Source organism: Hydractinia symbiolongicarpus, chromosome 9 (genome assembly GCF_029227915.1).
Source record: "Hydractinia symbiolongicarpus strain clone_291-10 chromosome 9, HSymV2.1, whole genome shotgun sequence".
In the NCBI taxonomy this organism is placed as follows: domain Eukaryota; kingdom Metazoa; phylum Cnidaria; class Hydrozoa; order Anthoathecata; family Hydractiniidae; genus Hydractinia; species Hydractinia symbiolongicarpus.
In genome coordinates, this window is record NC_079883.1 from 20,692,381 (window position 1) to 20,714,563 (window position 22,183).

The 22,183-nt window shown below is 33.4% G+C and overlaps 3 protein-coding genes across 4 annotated transcripts; 2 read left to right on the forward strand and 1 right to left on the reverse strand.

Moving 5' to 3' along the window:
* The first annotated feature begins 1,183 nt into the window (after nucleotides 1-1,183).
* LOC130656446 (uncharacterized) lies at nucleotides 1,184-3,402 on the forward strand. Its single transcript, XM_057459301.1, has 2 exons — nucleotides 1,184-2,408; nucleotides 2,607-3,402. The coding sequence occupies exons 1-2, from the start codon at nucleotides 1,244-1,246 to the stop codon at nucleotides 2,627-2,629; spliced, it is 1,188 nt and encodes a 395-aa protein (XP_057315284.1). The 5' UTR covers nucleotides 1,184-1,243; the 3' UTR covers nucleotides 2,630-3,402.
* A 115-nt stretch (nucleotides 3,403-3,517) lies between these two features.
* Nucleotides 3,518-5,068, forward strand: LOC130656445 (cell cycle checkpoint control protein RAD9A-like). The gene has a single exon (XM_057459300.1). The coding sequence runs from the start codon at nucleotides 3,582-3,584 to the stop codon at nucleotides 4,965-4,967; it is 1,386 nt and encodes a 461-aa protein (XP_057315283.1). The 5' UTR covers nucleotides 3,518-3,581; the 3' UTR covers nucleotides 4,968-5,068.
* Nucleotides 5,069-8,275: 3,207 nt separating this feature from the next.
* LOC130656443 (uncharacterized) lies at nucleotides 8,276-21,068 on the reverse strand. Of its 2 annotated transcripts, none has more exons than XM_057459298.1 (13): nucleotides 20,800-21,068; nucleotides 16,706-16,792; nucleotides 15,090-15,174; nucleotides 14,611-14,684; nucleotides 14,109-14,151; nucleotides 13,922-14,016; nucleotides 13,545-13,615; nucleotides 11,598-12,350; nucleotides 10,575-10,659; nucleotides 9,587-9,635; nucleotides 9,280-9,380; nucleotides 8,727-8,810; nucleotides 8,276-8,367 (listed from the first exon to the last, which is right to left on the reverse strand). In XM_057459298.1, exons 1-13 carry the CDS (start codon nucleotides 20,920-20,922, stop codon nucleotides 8,341-8,343), a joined length of 1,677 nt encoding a protein of 558 aa, XP_057315281.1. In that variant the 5' UTR covers nucleotides 20,923-21,068; the 3' UTR covers nucleotides 8,276-8,340. The 2 variants fall into 2 exon arrangements, with proteins under 2 accessions (XP_057315281.1, XP_057315282.1); XM_057459299.1 differs by having other exon boundaries at nucleotides 20,875-21,065.
* Nucleotides 21,069-22,183: the final 1,115 nt, after the last annotated feature.

Below are 22,183 nucleotides of genomic sequence, written 5' to 3' on the forward strand. Positions count from 1 at the left end.
ATTATTTAAGATTTCCACCCTTAAGATGTTTTTTTAAGTTAGGGTAGATAGGTGACCCAAATCAAACATATTTGTGATTGCAGACTAATAGATGAGTTTTTAATTTATTAAAATCGTATATGTGTAGCACATCCAGACAGGGAAGGAAAGAAAGGGTTGTATAGGTCAAATTCGCTATTTACCCTAATTTATGAACACAAAGTCAATGTAGTACTGAGTACAGTTTTTCTCGATTATCATCCCTTTTAATTGATTAAAGGGATGATCCTGTGGTAAAAAATGATGTTTAGTTTTAGACCTGTAAAAGGATATGTATTCAAAATTAATGTAGTATAGATACAGTCCTAGTTGAGAGTAAAAGTGTTATACATTGCAAATAGAATGTTGTATTTTTTATTGTTAACTTTGCAATAAAAGTCGTTAAAACAGATAATTTCTTCTTTGCTGTCAAAGCCTTCTTTATAACAGTAACATCAATATTATCACATTCTTGTTAATTCATAGGGTTACCAAGAATATTTTATACTTAATTTTTAATAATGAATGTTTAATTGTAACAAAACTCTCAAAAGTTTTTAAAAATAAGTCGCAGTGCAAGTTCCACCACATACCAGGGTGCCCACCCTCATACAAAATCATACAATCTCATACAGAATGACAAATCTCCTACAATGACATATAAAACTACCTGAAAATATATTTCCTCATACAAACTCCTACACTTTTAGATTTTTATTTAACCAAATTTTTTTTTTAACATTTCTTAAGACGATCAAATAAACATATTGTACTCTCTAGCACTTGGCAAAAACCCTGATATTATTTTAATGTAATTCGAAATACTTTTCATCCATTTTTTCCTTTTTTTACATGAATTATGTATATTATATAAAATTACGCTAATTAGTTATGGAAGGCAGTAATAATACAGGTAAATTAGGTAAATGTGAAAAATTATCCTAAAATGTCACTCGTTTTCTTATCTCTTGCCTGATAACACCGTAACTTTAGGTCTGCACAAAAAAGTTGTTAAATTTGTTTGCATTAGTTAGTTTGTTAACATACATTTTGCTGTATAAACTTATGTAAAAAATGATTTTTTTCAGTTTCTACTTTATTGCATGAAAATTGATCGAAAAGTCTGTTTTCACCCATGTCTTTCCCTTAGATACTTACAATATTGGGAAAGTGAAGTGGTTTGTTTCCTGTTTTAGATAGTTAAAATAATGTAAAGCAACATAAAATGAATGGTGCTACATCAAATAAAGAAACATATGTGGAATTAGAATCGGCATGGCACGAAAGAAACATTGATTTAACTTTTAAATTACCAGATATGCAGAAAATGAAAGAAGAAAGAAAATCAAGGAATAATAATGTTTTGCAGGGTTTAAAAGAACCTGCATTCCATGGAGTGTTAATAAGTTTGGAAAAAAAAGAATTAGCAGCCGTAAAAATACAGAAAGTTTTCCGTGGTTACCTTGGGAGGAAAAAATACATTAATGTTCTGTATGAAACTGTTCTTTCTGAGGAAAAGGACTTTAAAAACCAACAAAAACAACAGGTAGAAGAGGGAGAAATAATCATAGAGAATTACAGAATTGAACAGGAATTAAAAGATGACAATGTAGTCCGTTGTAACAAATCTAGATTGCTAAATGCTAAAGCAATGATTATTCAAAGAGCTTGGCGAGAACACGAACGCCAAAGTGAACTTCCAAAAAACCACATTTGCTGTTCTTGTCAGGAAGATTATCCAGAATTGTATTCTTATTACAAAGACACGAAGGCTATATGTTTTTGTTGTGACGCTCATAGGTTACAACCTGATCCAGAACAGATGTTTTCTGACGATTTTACTTATGATGAAGCCTATTATACAGAACCACTACCTTATCCAACCACTGACTGGTTAAGTATTGACAATGTTTTAAAACAAAAACAAAGAACCAATAGTGAAGGTAGCAACCAAGATTTTACTAACCTGCCATCAAGACTAGCTGTAGATCATGACTTAAAATTAACATTTGTTGAAAGTTACGAAAGTGATAAAAATTTACCTGAAGTTGAAGTAGTTAATGACGCATCTGATGAAAATTCATTTGACATTATCGATATAAACATTGAAAGAGTTACAGACACATCTTTAAATCGCAGTCCTGACTCCTTGGAACCCGTGGAAGAATCAACTCGAATTTTAAAGTCTTTGGAAATTCACGAGGAGCATGAAAAAAAGAAACTGCTGGCATCTGATCATTCAAATTTCAGGGATATTAAATCTTTGAATTTAAAATCAATAAATGAGCTTCAAGAGATAATTGATGACCTACATAACTATATATCTTTGAAAAATAAAGAACTTGTCAAGGAGCTTATGATTCGTGACGACTTGCATGCTCAGCATGAAGGTTTGTTAATGGACGCCGATGATTTGTCAAAACAATAGTAAAATATATATTTATTCGACAAATATATATTAATATATATTTGTCGCACATTTTAATTTCCATTAATGTTTTCGTTATGTTCTAATTTGAGACTGAAATTGTACACTATCTTGTTCATGAAGTTATTCAGTGGAGAACATTTTATTATCTTCTTTATAGCTGTATTCTGTTCAAAGTGGTAGTTAAATCGCGTTGTGTTAGAAATGCATATAATAGAGATATACGTGGAATATGTACGCTGGGCATAAATTTGATGACTGAAACATGTACAATGCCAAAACCCCTAGGTTTTTCCACTGGCTAAGGACATCTCGTTGATGCTCTACACAGAAAAGTTTGGATGTGTAGTATCACAGAATTAGTTGCTTTGAATAACAACGTGAATATAACAATTGATATTATAATATTAGGCTTTATTTTTAACATTGTATATACTACACAATTTTTTTACAAGAAAAACAATCTTAAGAAACACGAGACTGAGATTATAGGTATTTTCACCTTTTAACTTAATTACTTAATTTTTTAAAAAATGTCAGGTCTATAAATTTTCAGACCAACTCTATAATAGTTAAGAAACAAACTAAATTCAAAAGTTTTTTCAAAAATGTGGTTTTTTTTTTTTAATCATAAAATTGAAGGGTTTCTCTAGTGTGTTAGATTTTTAACCAGATATATTGTAGATTTTTTTAGCATAGACTTAAAGAATAATATATATCTTTTTATTTAAAGTTTCGATTATAATTTATTATAATCTTTATTTACCACTGTCTTTTTTTTTCTAATAATGGTACTCACTCAACAAATGTTCATTTCTTTAAAGTCTCTTTAAGTGACCTGCTGAGCAAGATGGAGAATAAAATTATGCTCTCAAAAAGTGAAAGTTTTTTGAAATCAAAATTATAATTTTACACTTTGATTGTCTATAAGTATTTGATTGAAGTAGCTGAACAAAATTTTTTAACTCGAATTAATTTATTTATGCTTTTTCGCTCCTGTGTTGCTTTGTTACTTTTTTATACCACTCTGTTGTCGTTGCTGTGCTTTTAATTCATCATTTTGCTTTATTCGCGCTAAAAATTGTTACTATTTCTTCTTTTAGTTATTAAACCAAATAAAAGTTAACATAAAAACATGAAGTGCATTTTACCAGGACGATGCGTAAAGTTATTTGGTCGATCAATACATTGCTTGTCACGTATCGGTGACGAATTGTTTTTCGAAGCTTTAAAAGACGGTTTAGCTTTACGCACTGTCAATTCTTCTCGATCAGCATACGCATGTTTTGTTTTTTCCAGAGCGTTTTTTCACGAGTACGACCAAGGTTGTGAAGACATTGAAAACTCGAACCCTGCAGAAGTACTGAAATGTAAACTCACAATGAAATCTTGTTTAGCGATATTCAAGTCATTACCTACTATAGAGAAGACTGTGGAACAGTGCAAGATCACCTTTCAACCGAACGAATGTAGACTGGTATTCACGTTATATTGCAGACATGGTATCACGAAAACACACAATTTGACCTTTCAAGAGTGTGAAAGTTTGCAGGCTGTGTTTTCGAAGGAACTTTGCCCAAATCTTATCATAGCACAGTCAAAAGTTTTACTAGACACTGTGATGAATTTTCCGAACAGCTGCGAAGAGATCTCGATGTCTGTTTGCCCGCAGGCTGTAAAAGTACGCAATTTTGTTGATGATGAACCGGACCCTACAAAAGTTGTTCATACAGAAATGACTTTAGTACCAGAAGAGTTCGACAACTTCCAAATTGGGATAGACACTCAAGTGACTTTTTGTTTAAAAGAACTGCGAGCTATTTTAGCTTTTAGTGAATTTGTTAACCAACCATTAGCTATTCATTTTGAACACTCTGGCAAACCTATTGTGTTTGCGTTGGACAATGATGAGTTGTACGAAGGAAATTTCGTAATGGCGACACTCTCTGAAAACGAATCACAAACCCAACAGAGTCAACTTGCAACGGACGCTACCAACACGAAACAAACGCAGGAAAAATTTTCTTCGCAAAAGCACAAGTCTAACACAATTAGTAACGACAATAATCTTAGAAAAAAAAAACATGAAAAACTTATAAGCAAAAGCCCCGAACAAACTGTTCCGAATGAAGAAGAAATAGTTTGCAATAAATCTAAACGGGCGAAAATTAGCACTGTCGACAATACAACTGAAAATATTGGGAATGATTTCTTTACAGACTCCTTTCCTTACAAAGACATGCTTAAAAGCCCCGAACACAATTCCACACAAAGAAAAAGACAAAATCTAGCAAAACCTTTCTCGCAGTTGAACACTTCCATCCTGAGAAATAATACTCAATCAAAAGACGTTAGTAAAATTGATTTAACGGTCGATGAGGAGAACGAAGTGCTGATGAGTACACCTCCTCCTAACAGAACTAAAAAGAGTGTCATTTTTTTTGGGAGCGACGAGAAGGAAGCTAACAAGACAGTCAATGCTGTATTACTGGCAGCAGACACGGATAGCGAAGATGATTAATAGTTTTTTCTTTTAGTTCGTAATGTTTGTTATCATCTGTTACAGTGTCTGTTAAAATGTGTTTGCATTGTTGAAAGAGCTCGTTGAATTGATATAGATTATCAAGCTGTTTTTTTTATTTCAGCATATAAGCACGATATTTTTAACCTTCGCTGTATATGAATCTTACATTAATACCCTTGCTTAATGGTACCAATTTTAGCTGGTACGAATTTTCGCGGATTTTCATTTACGCAAAGAAAAAAAAAAGATGTCGCCAAAATCATAAAAAAACGACCAAGAAAAATATTCGATAACGTATGAAAACGTTATCGAATATTTTTCTACCATTAAATCATTACTGAAAATGAATACCGGTAAAAATTTTTGCATTGATATCCATTGATAGCAAATTATTTTTTGACCTGCGAAATTATTTATCCTCGAGAAAACCAATACCATTGAGGTAAGTGTGCGTACTTTTGTAATATAGTCTATTCCAGATTACTCAATTAGACAAAAACTGTGCATTATTGTTGAAGACAAAACATTAAAATTGGATGAGTCTCTTTGAAACGTAAAAACAAGTTATGGGAATTTTGTCCAGAGTGAAAAAATATGCTTAAATAGTTTGCAAAATAATGTGGGAAAATTTGATAGTGAGCTAAAATGGCATTTTTAGGGTTAATTTTGGCGATTCGAAAATCTTGTTTAATTTATCGTATATTTAATTTGGTGAGTGATAAAAACGCGGTATTGTTTTCTTGAAAATTGAGTCATTTAGCCTTCCTTTGTTGCCTCCAAAGAAAAAAAATGAACACATTCGTGCATTCATTACACGAAACCAGCTTTGATACGTTCATACATGAATTTCTTCGCATTTTTATATTCCCCTGAATTAGACTTCTTTATTTGCATTGACTAACGAAGTATCGTTTACTGCGAGACCAGGTTTTGTTCGAAAATCGACAAAAAACTTCAAGAAAGTCGAAAAGACAAGACAGGTGAGGTGAGGTAAAAATATACTCTATTTCTTCTTTTGACACGACACATAGAATTAGAATAACTGTTCAACTTGATGTATGTTACTTCTTAACTACTTGATAGCGTTAAACAATTAAAGCAATCACGTAGCTGACGGTGATGTTGATGTCTATGGAAATTTGTTTCATGTATCCATGTTTTTTCAGATAATAGTTAGGACAGGCGTGAAAAAATTTCTCACACTCATGTCCTATACCACCAGAAGAAGAAGAAAATACAAGGGCTGTAAATCCTATTGCTACAGACTTTCTTCTTTTTGGGGGTTAGCACTTTTACTGACTGATTTCTGTAAATCCTTAGATGAGGTTTATTTGTATTTTGAATTCACCAATTTTTAACAAATAGCTGCCTGAATATACAAAGTTTTCAGTTAATTTTTTTTAAAACGATTTGAGATTTAAACTATGGATTTTATCACGGCAAATGCATAATGGACATGACATTGGTCTAATTCTGCGCTGTTATTCATATTTATTAGGGTAAAATCATTACAGAGATAAGACACATGTTGACGGCAAATCCATGCTAAATTTAAAATATTTGACTACCGTAAATGATCGATTAAGTCCCCGGGGGTTTATTTGCCAAAATGGGTTTTGAGGGAGGGGGCTTATTCGGTAGGGGAGGGGGTAAATGGGAGGGGGGCTTATAAAATTATGCAAAAATCTAGTGTGCTAAAAATAACGATTTTAATAGTAAAAACAAACACTAATCGATCTTTATATAATGGTTGGAAAGAGAAAAAAGGGAAGTCGGACTTGTTGTTCCAGCAAAGTATTTTGCTTTGACAGGGAGCAAGATATTCGGAAATATATTGTTCAACAAGTGGGAAAAGAAAAGAAAGAAAAACCCCCTAACTTTGAATTGGATATTATAACCACGAGTGTTATTAATACCTCAACCTGCGAAATAAATACCATTTAATCAATTGTTTATAGTAGTATTCGGGAGTGGGGGCTTATTTGTCAAAATGGGTTTTGGGGGAGCGGGCTTATTCGGGATGGACGTTATTCGGGAGTGGGGGCTTAATCGATCATTTACGGTATACGCCAAATTAAAAAAATTAGCCAATTATTTTGATTAAGTAAATTTTTGTAAAATGATCGATGCTGAATGAACACGTCTTTTATTTCTGAGTATGATTGTCAAGAATAACATTTACAATTTTCGATTCGCTCCTTTAATCTACGTCAAGTGCTTGTTCCAAATTTTTTTCTTACCAAATTATGGCAAAGCGAAGTATGTTACTAATCTCATGCAGACATTCAAAACTGCGATTTGACTTTCTCAAAGTTGTTTAAAGTGAAAAGTAATGAAAAGGTAAAAAGTTGGTTTTGATAGCTTCGTTTATTTGACAGAATTTTATAAATTTAAAAGAATGTTTAACTAATCTTTGAAACAAAAGAATATCTCGGCAGTAAGTTGAACAAATTTGTCATACATTTTTTTCCTTTAGTTGTAAGACAAAAAAACGCCGCAACTATTGACCAAATTCTCACAAAGTGACAAACTTCTTTACAGACCATTCACTTTTTTCTTTAACATTTTTTGTTAAGTTTTGCTTTATCTTTTTTTTGTCCCTAGTTTGCATGTTCTTTAAAAATGTTACCTTAAGTCAATTAATTTTCAAATTTCGCAAATTTTATTCATATTCGCGAAAATAAATAACCACGAAATTACTAGAAACGATTTATTCGCTTCGCGAAACTTTCAAGTAAGGATTTTTCTCTAGTTTTTCTCAGTAACTTTTCTTTTTTGTAGTTGATAAAAATAATGGCCAGCCTCTGTGATATGAGCAAATTTGATTAATCTAAATAAATAGGCGTAAAATAAATGAAGATTTCCAGATAATACTAAATTCGTGACAACCATTCTTCAAAAAAACCTTAAAATGTTCATTCGCGAAAAAAAACTTTGCGAAATATTTCGCGAAAAACATGATTTCCATAAATCGCGGAAGTTTATAATACATAGTTCATCTTTTTTGTTATGCCCATAAATTCGCGATAATCGGGCAACTTGCGAAAGTTTCTACCTTTGAATTAATTTATCTCTTCCCTCGTGTTCAGGGCATTTTGCCTTTTTAATTCCGTAATAACGGCTCAGGGCTCTAGCGACCCTGGGGACAAGAATGCTTTTATTTATATATTTTAGAAGATGTCTGCTGGCAGCTGAATACTCTCTCCCCCTTCCGCTTTTTCTACACTTCCAAGCCCCTATGCTTCTTTAGTTGCATTATCAGACAAAACATTTGCCACCTAGAGAAAATAAAAAGCAGAACAGTGTTGCATATTTTCGGTTTTTATCAAAGCATTTACATATTTACATTTCATATACTCTTGTTACCATTCTATATTCCCATAATAATGCGATCAGCCTAAAAAATAAATCAATGATTGTATTTAAGTATAAATACAACTTAAAGGGTGAAGATTGTTTTCCAAAGAAACTTTTGAAGTTCAGCTTTACTGCAAAATTTTCGCATTTTTGGGAAAATAGTTGTTCTACTTTACAATTAGACTAGTCTTATACATTTTTTCCTATAGCAGCGGAATTCTTAGAGACCATTTTCTAATTGGTACACTTTGCGAGAAAATTTTTGCAAATTTTCCAAAAACCGCAGAAGTTTTTACCGCAAACACTTTCTTTTCTTGAAGTAACACAACCTCTAGTAGAGAAGGCAACAGATTTTCATATCGTATTTTGTATGACTTCTGAATTTGACAACAAGCTTACCTCTTCTCTCGAAATGTTTGCAATATTTCCATAAATCATAGCCATCGTTTCTGGCAATAAAACCTTCATCACATAATCAAAATACTAAAAAGTAAAGGTGGAAAAATAAAACTACAATGGCCGAAATTACAAAAATATCTCGCGAAAAAAAGCTTATTAATGAAGTGACGAAGATCTTCTGACGCAATATGCGTTAGGGCAGCTGGAACTGTTGTAATTCACACACTACTTTATACAGTACAAGATTTGGCGGAGATGGTGAGTGGGAGAACAGTCAGCTTGTTATAATAAGGTTTTAGTTTTAGTCTCCACTACGCGCACTTTAAATGCAGTGTTGTCAGCCCATTGGTTTTATTTCCTGACAGCAAACCGGCTTATTTAAAAGTTGAGCAATAATGTACGTATCTCTGGCGGGAATGTAACATATTTACGGTTCGAGGCGAGGAAGGGCCAGTTGTTGGGATAGAATCTCCAAGGACATTAAACTTCCCGTTACTTACTTACATTTCTTATTTAGAAACATGTGAAAAAGAAGAAGACGCAACAGTTTTACCTTTCCATGTGACGTACAGAACATTTTCATGAGGTGTTGAAGAACGACGTCAACTTGTTTTTCTGTAAACAAACCAAAAGCGACTTGCATGTTCAAACAACCTGTAGAGCGAAAGAGAATATTAAGTGGCGTCCTAAGATGATCTTCGTGGACGGAAGAAAGAACGTTAATTTTTTTCTATCAACATCACACAAATTAACAACACACAAGCAAAATATACTTTATAATGTCAAATGGAAACTTTAAGCAAAGTGGTTACATAAAATATAGGCAAAGTGGACATAAAAACTGTCAAAATCATCACTACCTTTTTCTTTCCCACCTTTTTTAAATTGATCGTGTCTCTCACATTGCGTCTAAAGGAAATTGATACATCTACAACGCACAGTTCAAAATAAAACTCTACAATGAACAAAGTTTTCTGTAAATTTATGACCTTTTTCTCCATCAGGAGACTCTATAAGGAAACGTTCGGACGGTTTACTTTAAAGGGCCTAAACTAGGAAAGTAATTAGATTTTGAGGTTAATTACGTGCATTTTTAAATTTTTGCGAATCTCTCAGAAAAGGAAAATAAAATTATGGAAATTGAATTTTGAGGAAACAAAACAAAATACTCATTAATATTGTATTTTTTAAATAAAAGATGTTAATTCCTGCCTTCTTCTTCGTCATCACACTCGTCCTGTATTTTTTGAATTGCATCCACTTTCCACATCTAAAATTTTGCAGGTGATCGGTATTCTTCATTTCGCAGGAATAAAATTTTATAAGACACTCTAAACCGCGAAATGTAGCTCTAGCAAAATTTAGTTTTATTAAATTATAAATTAATTAAAAAATATAAACAATAAAACTTTTCTATAGAAAAATCACTGTAAAAGAGTGACTGAACAGGGTGGTTGTTCCGAAGAGAGTTTTTAGAAAGTGAGAGTAACCAACCACATAGGTACTCGTCTCTTACACAAATATACACAACTTAGCTGAGATAAAATCTTTAGCATGTTAAAACTCCACACCGTGAATCAATTTTTTTTGCTAAATTTGGCACAATTTTTAGGATTTGAGGACCTTAAAAAATAAAAACATATTGTTTTATCCTGATTTGCCCTAACTTTCACCAAGAGATTCAAAATTAATAAAAAATTACCAAGTTGAAAATTTGAATATCTGAAAACAAATATTCATTTTTTTAGCCGGATGATAACTGCAATAGAGGGCAAAATTGATCAAAGTTTCAAAATTACAAAATAGGTCAGAGTGAAGAACAAGACTAAGAGGTAAAGCCTTACTTACATTTCCAGTAAAAATGTTTTTGATGTCATCATCTAACAAAGACACGAGATCGCCTATTTCTTTAAGAGTCAAGGCGTGGATTTTACTAGAAGAAAATCGAGCTGATAATAATGAAAGTTAACGTAACACGAACACAAAGGTACTTTAATTGGAGAAACTTTCGCGAGAAAAAAAATCGCGAAATTTTTGGATAAACTTTCGCGAATGAAGAAATTTGGAAAATTTTGCGAGATTAACTTTCGCGAATGAAAAAACCCATAAATTTTTGCGAGATTAACTTTTGCGAACAAGGATTTTTCTTTCAAGTTTTCTTTCTTGAAATAAGATTTCTAAGTATTTTGTGTGTTTTTGGTAAAAAATGATAAAATAGCTTACTGGATAAACTTTCGCGAATGAAGAAACCCGCACATTTTCGCGAGATAAACTTTCGCGAAAATGGCAAAAAATCGCGAATTCGCGAAAGTTTCTCTCGCGATAGTTTCTCCAATTAAAATTGTAATTTTGCCATTTTACATTATTGAATGAAAATGCTATGACTATAAAGCTTAACCGACCAATGTAGAAGATGGGATTTGACAACAAAGAATTAATGCTGGCATCATCACCTTTATTTTAAATTACGATTTTTTTCATTTCTCGTCGTTGAAATTTTGTTGCCGGCCGAGTCTTATGAATTTATATCCTCCTAACTTAACTTATTGGAGCAAATATGTCTTTTTTTATAAAACCCTATGTTAGAAGGGTTTAAACGAAAAAAAAATTATTTTTCAGAAAAAGGATTTTCAAACTTTTTCTAGTTAGCTCGGACAAAAAATTCCACACAGAATAAAACTTTCCACAGCTTTTCGTAATAGGGAAAAAGTTTTTAAATTTTTAGGCGATATTTATCGTGTTATTGGAAATAAACCGATAAAAAATGGGTAATAAGTGCCGCGGGAAATTTAAAAAGAATACGTTTTACGTGACACGCCGACACTTCTTAAAAGTGTAAGAATTACACAAACACGTGCGGAACATATATACCTTTTGTTCTGTTGCGCAACATTCTCCTTTTCATCGACATCAGTCTCCAAATACGACATATCATCAAGTTCAACAACTGGTAAATTGTCCAAGCTCTTTTTTTTCTTACTCAACAGCTTTTCCATTGTCATAAGTGGTTCTTTTCGATTAAAATCTTGCGTCTCATCTGCATCCTGTGATTTGCTTTCAGAAGGGCGTGACTTATTGTTTGTAAGCTGTCTTTTCTTGCTTTTTTGCAAGGTCAATCTTTTTTGTCTTTTTCTTTTTCTTGGCTGAGCGCTTTTTAATTGAACATTTTTTTGAAACTCGTCACTAGTACTCTCCTCACGCGCATGCGCTTCCACACCACGAGGTTCCGCACTGCTTAATTGTGAGTTATTTTTCGAACCAATAGAATTCTCGCTTCCAGGAGTAGGTATCAAGTTTTCTTTTGCATTGTTTTCCTCGCGTTCTATACCCGCCAGCTCAAGTATAGAAGCGTCGTGTTTTCTTACACGGAAGGAATACCCTTTAGATTTTGGTTTATGTGTATCAAATACATTTTCGGTTGATTGTTCAGAACATTCCTTCTCTCTTAAAGACTTATTTCTTTCAGTTCCACGTATTGGTGTAGGCTTTTTTCTTTTGTATATTTCAAGCTTTAGTTTTAAACTTTCTAGAGAATCAGAGTTTGCACTGTTACTAGAACCTGCGTTACATTTGATTGGATGCTTGAAAGACTCATTACTTGGACCATCATCTGTTACGGAACGTCTTAAAATAAACGTTAAATTGTTACATTACCATTTTCAACCAACGAATAGTCAAGTATGTAACTCAACATGACAATTTTTCTTCACGTTAAAGTTCAGTCACTAAAATAAAGACTTCAACTGGTTCCTGTCGCAGGCCGTCTAGCAAAATTTCCAATATTCTACCGATAGTCTCACGTCAGCGAAATAACTTTTAATTTTTTTTGCTCTTGAAAATCTTGTGTGCTTCGAATTGGAGGAAAACATAACCTCTTTTATGAGAAACATGATCATTTAGTTTAGCCTGGAATTTGTTTTTTTAATAATTTCAGCCACAAAACTTTTTCTCAAAAAAACATTTTAAGACTTTTTTTGAGTTTTGAATTATGGTTATGACACAACATTTAAATGTTTGTACAGATTTTTGGGCGTTTAAAATAGTACGAAGCACAGTACCGCAACTTCTATTAATGTGAGTGACTCAAAAACATTACTTCTTTCTTCTGTTGTATGAAGTTGTATTTCTTAAAATCCTACTAAAAGATTTCAAATTCAAAAATGTGAAGCCTCTAAGCCTGAGGACTGGTTACTTACAAAAATATGTTGTCCTGGTACCAGAAATTTTAAATCTAATTCTTAATGGAGTAATTTTTACTTACCACGCATCGAAAAGGTATTAGATTTAATTGTATTTGATGTAAAGTTTGGTATCCAATTACCAATTTTCTTTTTCGTACAAATGCTATGTCACAATTTATTGCAACACTTTCGGATATTTTGTTTCACAACAGTTTTGTTTTCATTAGGCATATTGTCTGATTTGTTTACAGCCATTGGGCATGAAATTTAAAAAGTTCTAATTGGAAATGTAACATGTTTTGTATAAAAAGTAGAACCAAAAGTTAAGGACTAGCTTTACGACCTGAAAAATGTTTTAAAGCGCACATATTGTGTACCATCGTGTCATATCGTGGAGATTGGATTTTCATTATGTAATAAATAAATATTTTGCGCAATAGTCCAAATGTTGTATGGTAAGTGTTTCAAACGCATTGTCAGACAGTATTATGCTTGTAGTGCGTAGTAAGACAACAAAAAAATTCGCAAATGCTACAAAACATAGAATATCAATAATTTGGGTAAATTTATGAAATTTAATCTTTGCGAAAAAAATCTAATAACAATTACTGTACACCAGCAATTAAACCTATCTTACATTTTCTCCAGTATTGACTTCCTGTCAGGTGAGTTATCACTGTTGGGAATGTTAGAAGCTTCTGTGTTGGACTATAGTGATAAACATGAAGAAATAGACACATGACAGGTAATGTATAATCTGTCGTTGCCAGTTCGGACAATGAGTAACCAGTTTGTACTGGTGTAGGCTTTGATTTGTGTTTAATTCTTAATTAATTGAAGGATTTTAAGCATATTTAAGTCAATCAAAGAAGCTTTGATACTCATTTTACAGCTTACGCAAATCACTTTATGCTGATCAAGTAATGTGAATCAAAAAAACAAAATGTTTTTATTGTAAAAGAAAAAATTATTTTATCAAGAGCAAAATTTTCTGTCTAAAAATATAGTTCATACCAGTGTGACATTCTGAAAATCACTCATGTATTTCTTCATTGCAACAATTACAGTGAGTTTTTCAGGATATAAAATAAAACTTCCATAATGGCCATCTAAAATATAAGACAACAATGGCCACACTTTGGTGATTGAAAAGAAGATGAAAATAAAAAACTTGATTTTGTGAATAATTTATATACAGTACCTGAATCCTCTGTGTGTGGTATCTTTAATCCCATCTTAAGTAACTATGAAGCAAAAATAAATGAAATTAGTGTGTTATGTGTAACATTGTAGTTTACTATCACATGACTATATGGTAATAATTTATGGCAATAATCGACAGTACTGTACTGAAAAAAGAAATTCTAGCTCTGGCAAGGAAAAACTCACAAAATTTTGTATAATTGTATAAATTTTAGCTGAATTCTAAGAGCAAGTAACTCTGTTGAAGCATATACATAATATTTCAGAGCTTTTAGAAGTATATACATGTACATTTTTCTGCAACCCTCTCTTTTTTCTGTGAAGCAATTACAGTTAGTTTACAATACTGTACAATATTCCTTTCCTTTTTTTACTTTTTGATTCGATGGAAGACAACAATAAACAGGATATATCGTCACTGCATTTAATCATTTTCTAGCAACTTACTTTAGATTGTAAAAGTTAGCTTTCTATGAATGTATATCTTAATAAGCGCATACCTGCTCTTTACGCAACAAAACCAAGTCTTTGGTCCCATAACTGTAAAACTTCAATGCCACAAGAATGTCATTCTCTGAAAAAAGTGAAATCTAGTGGTGATTAAAACGTTATGTGAATTTGGTTTCTAAAGTAACCTTAAAAACGTGAGAGATTTTGAGGGTTTTTTTTTAACAAATCTTCTTTCCAGGACTTGTAAAAGAGTTGAAAAATCCAGTATTTTCAATGGACCCCAGGCTGTTAAAGGCCTCTCAAACCCTGCAGCTTAAAGGATCACGCATTGATCACAAACATAATAAAAAATTTCAATTTTACTTTTGGAACTATGAAAACTGGTAGCAACCTTCGTTGAAATAATCGCTGATAAAATCAACTAGTTGCTCCCATTCTTTTTATACTGCATTGCGTGCCGCTCGTTACTTGAGATACCATTCTGCGTGACAGACAGACGTATATAGGCATTAAAATATAGATTACAAACCTTCAAATATTTGCAAGTCATTTAAAGTGGTTAATGTCTTGAAAATTCGTTGCACGATATATTGATGAAGAATATTGAGAATTGACTGAAATATAATTTACATATACACACAAAAAGAAGCTTGTTTTCAATGAGAACAAAAGCAGGGTGGACTCAGATTTAAAAATTTATAATTTTATGAGATTTAAAAAGAATTTAGATTCCAAGCTCAAATTGTAGGTGAAAACACCAAAAAAGAATAAAAACTATATCATATTTTAGGATATTGTGCCAAAATTCAGGAGAAAATAAAGATAATACTAATAACCAAGCCTTTTTTTGAATGCCAAGGAGGCTGTTCATTTGGAATTGTGGTAATTATGGAAGTATAGTTTATTAGTCATGTTGCATGGTGAAGAAATGGTCAATTTTTGTCAAAAAACAAAAAAAGTTACTATTTGAAAAAAACAATGATGTCAACATAAACAATTTTAGAAGAAATCAATATTTTAGGTCCAAATTTTAGGTTTTTTGGAGCTTTGGGAAGGGTCTTTTTGCCTACTGAAATGCCTGTTTATTATAGCACTGCTTTAACTGAAGGGATTTTAGCAATTTATCCATAACATTGGTTGGTCACAGCAGTAAACAAATTTTTGGAAGAAAAAAATGTGACATTTTTTCTTTAACTGGTTAAAAAAAAAAGTACTACAAAATTAACTGCTGTATTTTAACTGCTGTCAACTTTGAAAATTGTACAAGACTAAAATATACTTATTGTAATTATTAAATAATATTATTAAAGAAGTTAATCAGGCGCTGCTCATGGTATTCACTCAATATTAACTCAATATTTTCCTGCCATTCCTGACATTTCTGAAATTTCTCTTAATAACAGTTTCAAAAATTAATCCTTGCCAATAATTTGGTCAAAACTGTTCTGATTGACCATTTAAATATAAAATTCCTAATTTTTCTGAGTGGACACTCTGTTGTTTTTGTAAGGTTCTGAGAAACTTTACTTAAATGTCAAAGCAACTTATTTTGTGTTGCAAGCTAGTTAAGAGCTATCCTAATATGAACATTAAAAAAAAACACAATGTTGAAACAAGGTTGAAAAAAAATTGTGCTTTAAAAAAATGTGTTAAAGCAATTTGCATTTTTTTATATTTTATTCATGATTCGTTTCATAATTTTGGCTTATTTCATATTTGTTTCTTTTTTACGTTTGCTTTCCATATATAATTGTTTTTCACTTTGAGATGGTATTGGTTAATTTTGGACAGTATTTAGCTAACAAATACTAAATGTGTAAAAATAATAACTACCTGAGTTTTAGAGTTGACACTTTTTTAGAGTTGCTAAAGCTGATTTAGTATTATTACAAATACAAACAAGTTCTCGTACAGCTGCATTATGTGTTCATATTTGCAGAGAGTGCGAGGGATAAAGTCTATATACGTACAAGTAGGGATTTCAGATTTCATATGATACAGCCTTAAGTTAATTGTCCTGAGAAATTTCATTAAATTATTATTTAATGGGTCATTTTAATTCAAAAATGTTTTTTCTGATTACACATTGTCTGCTTGTCCTCCCTATGTACATACAAGATAAAAGGAATAAATGAATATTTATACGTCATATTTAGACATCCCAAACCAATTACTACAGTCTTCGTTTTTGATGACTTGAACTTCAGTTGAAATGGCATACTTTTCATCAATCTAAAAGAAATCACATATCAGTTCTTAATACATAAAAACTCATAAAAAATGCAAACCCATTTTCACAGGCACAGCAATAAATTACTATGAAGGCATCTGTTTTTCACATCAAAATTGCCTATGAAGCTTGATAACACACAAAATTTATATTGCTATTCTTATCATTATTATTGCCCCTAACATTATGTACAAATCTTGAAATATGACAAATAGCATTTTGCACAATTTTGTTTAAAGTTAAATGCTAATATTGTTTTCCACACTTGTTTCATACACAACTATTTACAAGCAAGTGGGATTATGTATGTAGGAAGACCTTGAGAAATGAGAAAAGAGGATGTAAATCTACATCAACTACTTGAAGTTATTAACACTTAATGTAACACAGGGTGTTACCCGGAAATTCAATATTGAGGTGCTTACACACAACATGGGAATTTATATGCAAATTTTTTAGCTAATGGCCTGTGGTGGTGGCATTCAGAGAAAAAATGTGTAAAATTCTTTGTCTCAAATGCTCTCCCAAAAGTTAATTCTTGGCAACATCGAACAAAGACTTTAAGTTGTCATTGTGTACCTGCATGCTACCAGTTTCACCTGATCTTCATAACTTTTTTTACCCTTGTTGCATGCTTTGAGGAATAAAAAGTAAAAATGGAACTAAACTGCAAGTTTTGCTCATGTTAATTGCGCTGACAGAAATACATTTCTTTATAGCATTGTGGTTAAAATACATTAGATTTACCGTAGTCATTGAACATGTCATGTAGAGCCTGGCACAGTGAGGGTGGTTTCTATCTATAGACCTAATCATAAAGATTGCCAGGGTTATTAGTCTCACTTGCCTGCAAAGGAACCGGACCCTACCCAGGTCTTGATTATTAATGGTTGCATATAAGAATCCAACATCCCACACTGCACAAGTTCTTCAGATGCGAATTACAGCTTACAGTTACCCACCCTCCCACCTTTTTTATAAATTGATTTTCTTCACCTATTTTTCTTTATTTTATGTCATCAACACGCCTAGGAATGGTGGATGGGATACCAACTCAATTCATCACCGTAGTGCAATGGAATTGAGTCGAAATCGAAATATCATGAATGAATATCATTGCTTCTGCCTCATTGCTTGGCTCATGTTATGTTAGGGTTTTAGTCCAGAGGTAAAACAACAAGTCCATAGGGAGCCTGAAATTTATATGGTGGGTGTGTTGGGCCTCCTTCGTCAGCTGTTTAGGCAAGTAATGTATTGATAAAAGTCATTGTAGAAACATTGCACCAGTAATTAGCATGTAGAAGCGCTCAGAACATGTCAATGCGTCTGAAGCTTGGGGCGTCGAAACATGTGCCTGACGCTCAGGGTATGATAAAGCCCCTGACGCTCAGGGCATCTCTCATACACCTGATGCTCAGGGTATGAATAAAAACACCAGTAATTAGCATGTGCCTGATGCTCAGGACATGCCGATGCACCTGACGCTCAGGGCATCTCTAGTGTAGTCATTATGTAAATAGGAAACATGCGTCTGACGCTCAGAGCAGATAGATAGATAGATAGATAGATAGATGTGCATATTTTACATGGCTAGCCTCACAAATATCGAGGGATATACCCTGTCTATTATTTCCAGGAGGGGCCATGGCTTAGATGGAGAGTCCTAGAGTATTTAATGCTCATTTTTGAGCTACGCAGACCCAATTAGTAGGGCCCACGCTCTACTAGACAACTCCCGGCAACATCCAACGGTTCACACAGTGTGCCATCTCCCCAATTTCCCTCACATGGCTTGGGTTAACCCGGGGCTATGGTAACATTCACTCGCCCATGTTGAATCGCCGTCAAGAGGAATCGAACCCCGGTCTCCCGCACAGAGTACGAAAGCTATAACCACTAATCTACGGCGCCGCATATTGAAGCCCCTGACGTTCAGGGCATCTCTCATATACCTGACGCTAAGGGTATGGAAGAAAAACACCATAATTAGCATGTGCCTGATGCTCAGGACATGTCGATGCATCTGACGCTCAGTGCATCTCACCTGTCTCATGCACCTGAAGCTCAGGGCATGAAGTTGCCTATAATGCACATCCTGACGCGCAGGATATACATTATATATTTGTGCATATGACAAAGCATAAATAGTCTACGCATACTGAATGTGTTGTATCTACTCATTCCAATAGAAATACATTGCGTCTATCAATTTGTGTTCATATTCTGGAACCCAAAGCAATTAAAGTACATTTGGCTTACTTTGTTAGGTAAGTTTTAAGTAACAAATGCATCAGCTAGGTAACAGGACTCTCCTTCAATGTGCTCTGCCATAGTACTTTGGTTTTTTACATTAGCCAAACTACATATTGCTGCATTTTGCTGATTTTATTGCTCTTGATTCCTATTTTTTCTGGCATAAAACCAATCAACTTTTGAAGCCCCCAAAGTGTGGACTTTTGGACCGTGTTAAAACAAAAGAGTTTGTGACATCAAGAAGAATCTTAACAATTACCTAGCCTGCTTCTTAGCTCATCTGATCTCTCTCTGTCTCTCAGACTGGCATTACACATCCACCTAACCATATTTCTAAAGGGTCAAGATCTTCATGCTTCGCTCCCCATGTTTCACTACCGAACAACATAACACTTCGTAAACAGGCCTCATACAACCTACTGCTTACCTCCATTAAATCCACTATGAGAACCAAATCATCTGCACACAATGACTCCCACGGACAACCTGTTTTAGACTCTATCAACAGCACTTCTAAGACTAAAACAAACAACAAAGGACTAAGTACCTGATGTACATACACCAAAATTTACACTACTGTAAATTCATCACTAAGTGAATCAGTAATCCTAACAGGACTTTTAGCATTGATGTACATAGACTGTACCATCTTAACTAGCCACTCATCCACACCTAATTTTCTTATAGCCCACCAATTAGGTATTTTCAAATTTGATTCAACATTTTGAAAGTTTGAGCCAGAAGTCATACCTTAACAAGTAACAAAATGATTTTATTGAAAAATAAAAAAACAGTGATTTGCTTGCTATGAGACTAATAGGGCTAAATAAATTTTTGACTGACTGTATGTGCTCAATCAGTGTTGGTTCTTGTCTTTTGTGTTTGCAGTTTGTTGTATTGTAAATTTGTTTTTAATTAGCTGTTAATGCATAACACTGTAGATGAGAAACTCTTTTGGTAAATTACTAACAAGTGTGACAAACAGGGACAAAAACAAACAACATGTTTGCTTTGAAAAGGTTTAGCAAAATAATCGAGAAGGTAAAGAGCGAAAAGCGGATTGAGTAGGAACGAAAAAAGCGGAAGATGCTGTTAGCAGATTTTGCAAGAAAGCTTGGCATTCTGCTATATCTGACGGCATAGGTGGTCTTTGTTGGCAATGTTTCACTGGCAGCTAGCTCGCAACGGAGAGACACAATATTGGGTGGTGGATGATGGTTGACTACGTCGTGTTGAAGATCTGTTGTTGTGCTGGTGGTGGTGGAGGAGGAGGATGTTGTAAGTGTTGAATGCTCATTGCAACAGAAGAAAAAATGGCATGTATGGACTGGCATGCATGCGTTTAATCAGTAGTGTTTAGTTGTTAATTCAGGCGAGTTTCGGACAAAAAGTACAAATTTATTCAAAAAGTTCTTGCCCTTATACATACAGGCATTTTTGGCAAGTCAGCACCCTTTTAACCAGCCACCAATTTAGCAGATGTCCATACTCAACTTGCCACAGAGTAATTTTGTGTTTTTGTCGGTGGGTCGTTTTTTTTTTAGTGACACTTTCTTTTGCTGAATAAATGGTCAAGATAAATGTTTAAAAATCTTTTTTCAAAATTTTTCTCAACGACTTTTTGCACTTTAGAATGTAAAACAGTGTTTTGGCGTTACAGACTTTTGAAATCTGAATGACCCGCTCCCCTACCTCTCACAAAACAAACTGAAATGAGTGATAACTCCCTGGTTCCCACTACACTACATCATCTTACCTCAATCCAAAAAGAGCAGTTAGAAAATTTACTTAAGAAGAAACATATGCCATTATGTACAAAAGTGTGTTTTACCAACAAAAAATGATGTTCCCTTTGATACAACGACTTTGTGTTCTCCATGAACAGTTTGACGACCTGTGAAACAAGAACTTTCTCTGGAACCGCGTGTATTTGTTGTGGTAAAAAATTACGGTAAGCCGAGGGTGACGACTAGGGGGAAAGGCATTTCTCGTCCCAGACCTCCCTTCGACTTGAAGGAACAAAAAGAGACTTTTCATCCGACTTGCATATGGGAAGGTCGGATTGAATGTTGGATAAAAATTTAAATGTCAAATGAAATCAAAATTCTCGTTTGTGACACATCTTTCATCCGATACGTGAGTTTAGTAATTTGAATTTCAAAATGTAGGACAGCACTTTCCTCGCAACGGTAATTTTAGGCTTTTGTGCTTAATTGTAGGGGGTGTCGAATAAGCAGGGGGTGGGGTGGGTACTCCGGGGAAAATTTCTTAAAGTGTGGGGTCATAATATAATGACCTAATGGGGTATTACGAAATTTTCTGTAAAATGAGGGGGGGAGGGGGGATAAAACGACTAACTATAAATAAACAACACTAGTGAAACAACTAAAAATAAAGATAACAGCTTTTGGCATGTTTAAGAAATAAACTGTGCTGACATTTTGTTGATATTTGTTATTTTTCACCTGTAAATAGTATTTGTTCTTGAGATTTTTTCCAAAAGAGAGTTGTGTTTTGATTATAAGAAAAGATGCTGCTTTGTGATATCCAACAAACTTATTATGGGGGTGATAATAAAATGAGAAGGTGGGTCTCATTCTCAAAATTCGATAAAATGGGGGGGGGTCATTATAAAATGATTTTAGGGGTGAAAAATTCGAAAAAGTACAATTTTACCCCCCCCCCCCCCCCCTACAATTAAGCACAAAAGAGTACTTTAATTGGAGAAACTTTCGCGAGAGAAACTTTCGCGAATTTGCGATTTTTCGCCATTTTCGCGAAAATTGATCTCGCGAAAATTTCTTCATTCGCAAAAGTTTATCCAGTAATCTATTTTATCATTTTTCACCAAAAACGCACAAAATCTTAGAAATCTTATTTCGACTCGAGAAAGAAAATTTATAACATTTTCAGTTGCTACTCCAGGAACAGTTTAATTCATTTCGCAGCCAGAGAGATATCAACGAAGATTACGAAGATGAGGAGGAAGCATGGGAGCCTGAAGAACATCATCCCAATGCATTCGATCTATTTGACGATTTTCATGACGAAATATCTTTGTAAAATATAAGAGTTTTTGAAGGTTTATATTATGGCTAGAAAAAGTGACGATTATGCTAAGAAGTTTTTTCTAACTGAAA

Coding starts and splice junctions, on each gene's coding strand:
- LOC130656446 (XM_057459301.1), top strand. CDS start 1,244: ATGAATGGTGCTACATCAAATAAAGAAACATATGTGGAATTAGAATCG. Junction 2,409..2,606: donor CTTGCATGCTCAGCATGAAG/GTTTGTTAATGG, acceptor TCTTCTTTATAG/CTGTATTCTGTTCAAAGTGG.
- LOC130656445 (XM_057459300.1), top strand. CDS start 3,582: ATGAAGTGCATTTTACCAGGACGATGCGTAAAGTTATTTGGTCGATCA.
- LOC130656443 (XM_057459298.1), bottom strand. CDS start 20,922: ATGGAGAACACAAAGTCGTTGTATCAAAGGGAACATCATTTTTTGTTG. Junction 14,685..15,089: donor TGACTTGCAAATATTTGAAG/GTTTGTAATCTA, acceptor CACTTTTTTCAG/AGAATGACATTCTTGTGGCA. Junction 9,636..10,574: donor AAAACATTTTTACTGGAAAT/GTAAGTAAGGCT, acceptor AATTTCCTTTAG/ACGCAATGTGAGAGACACGA.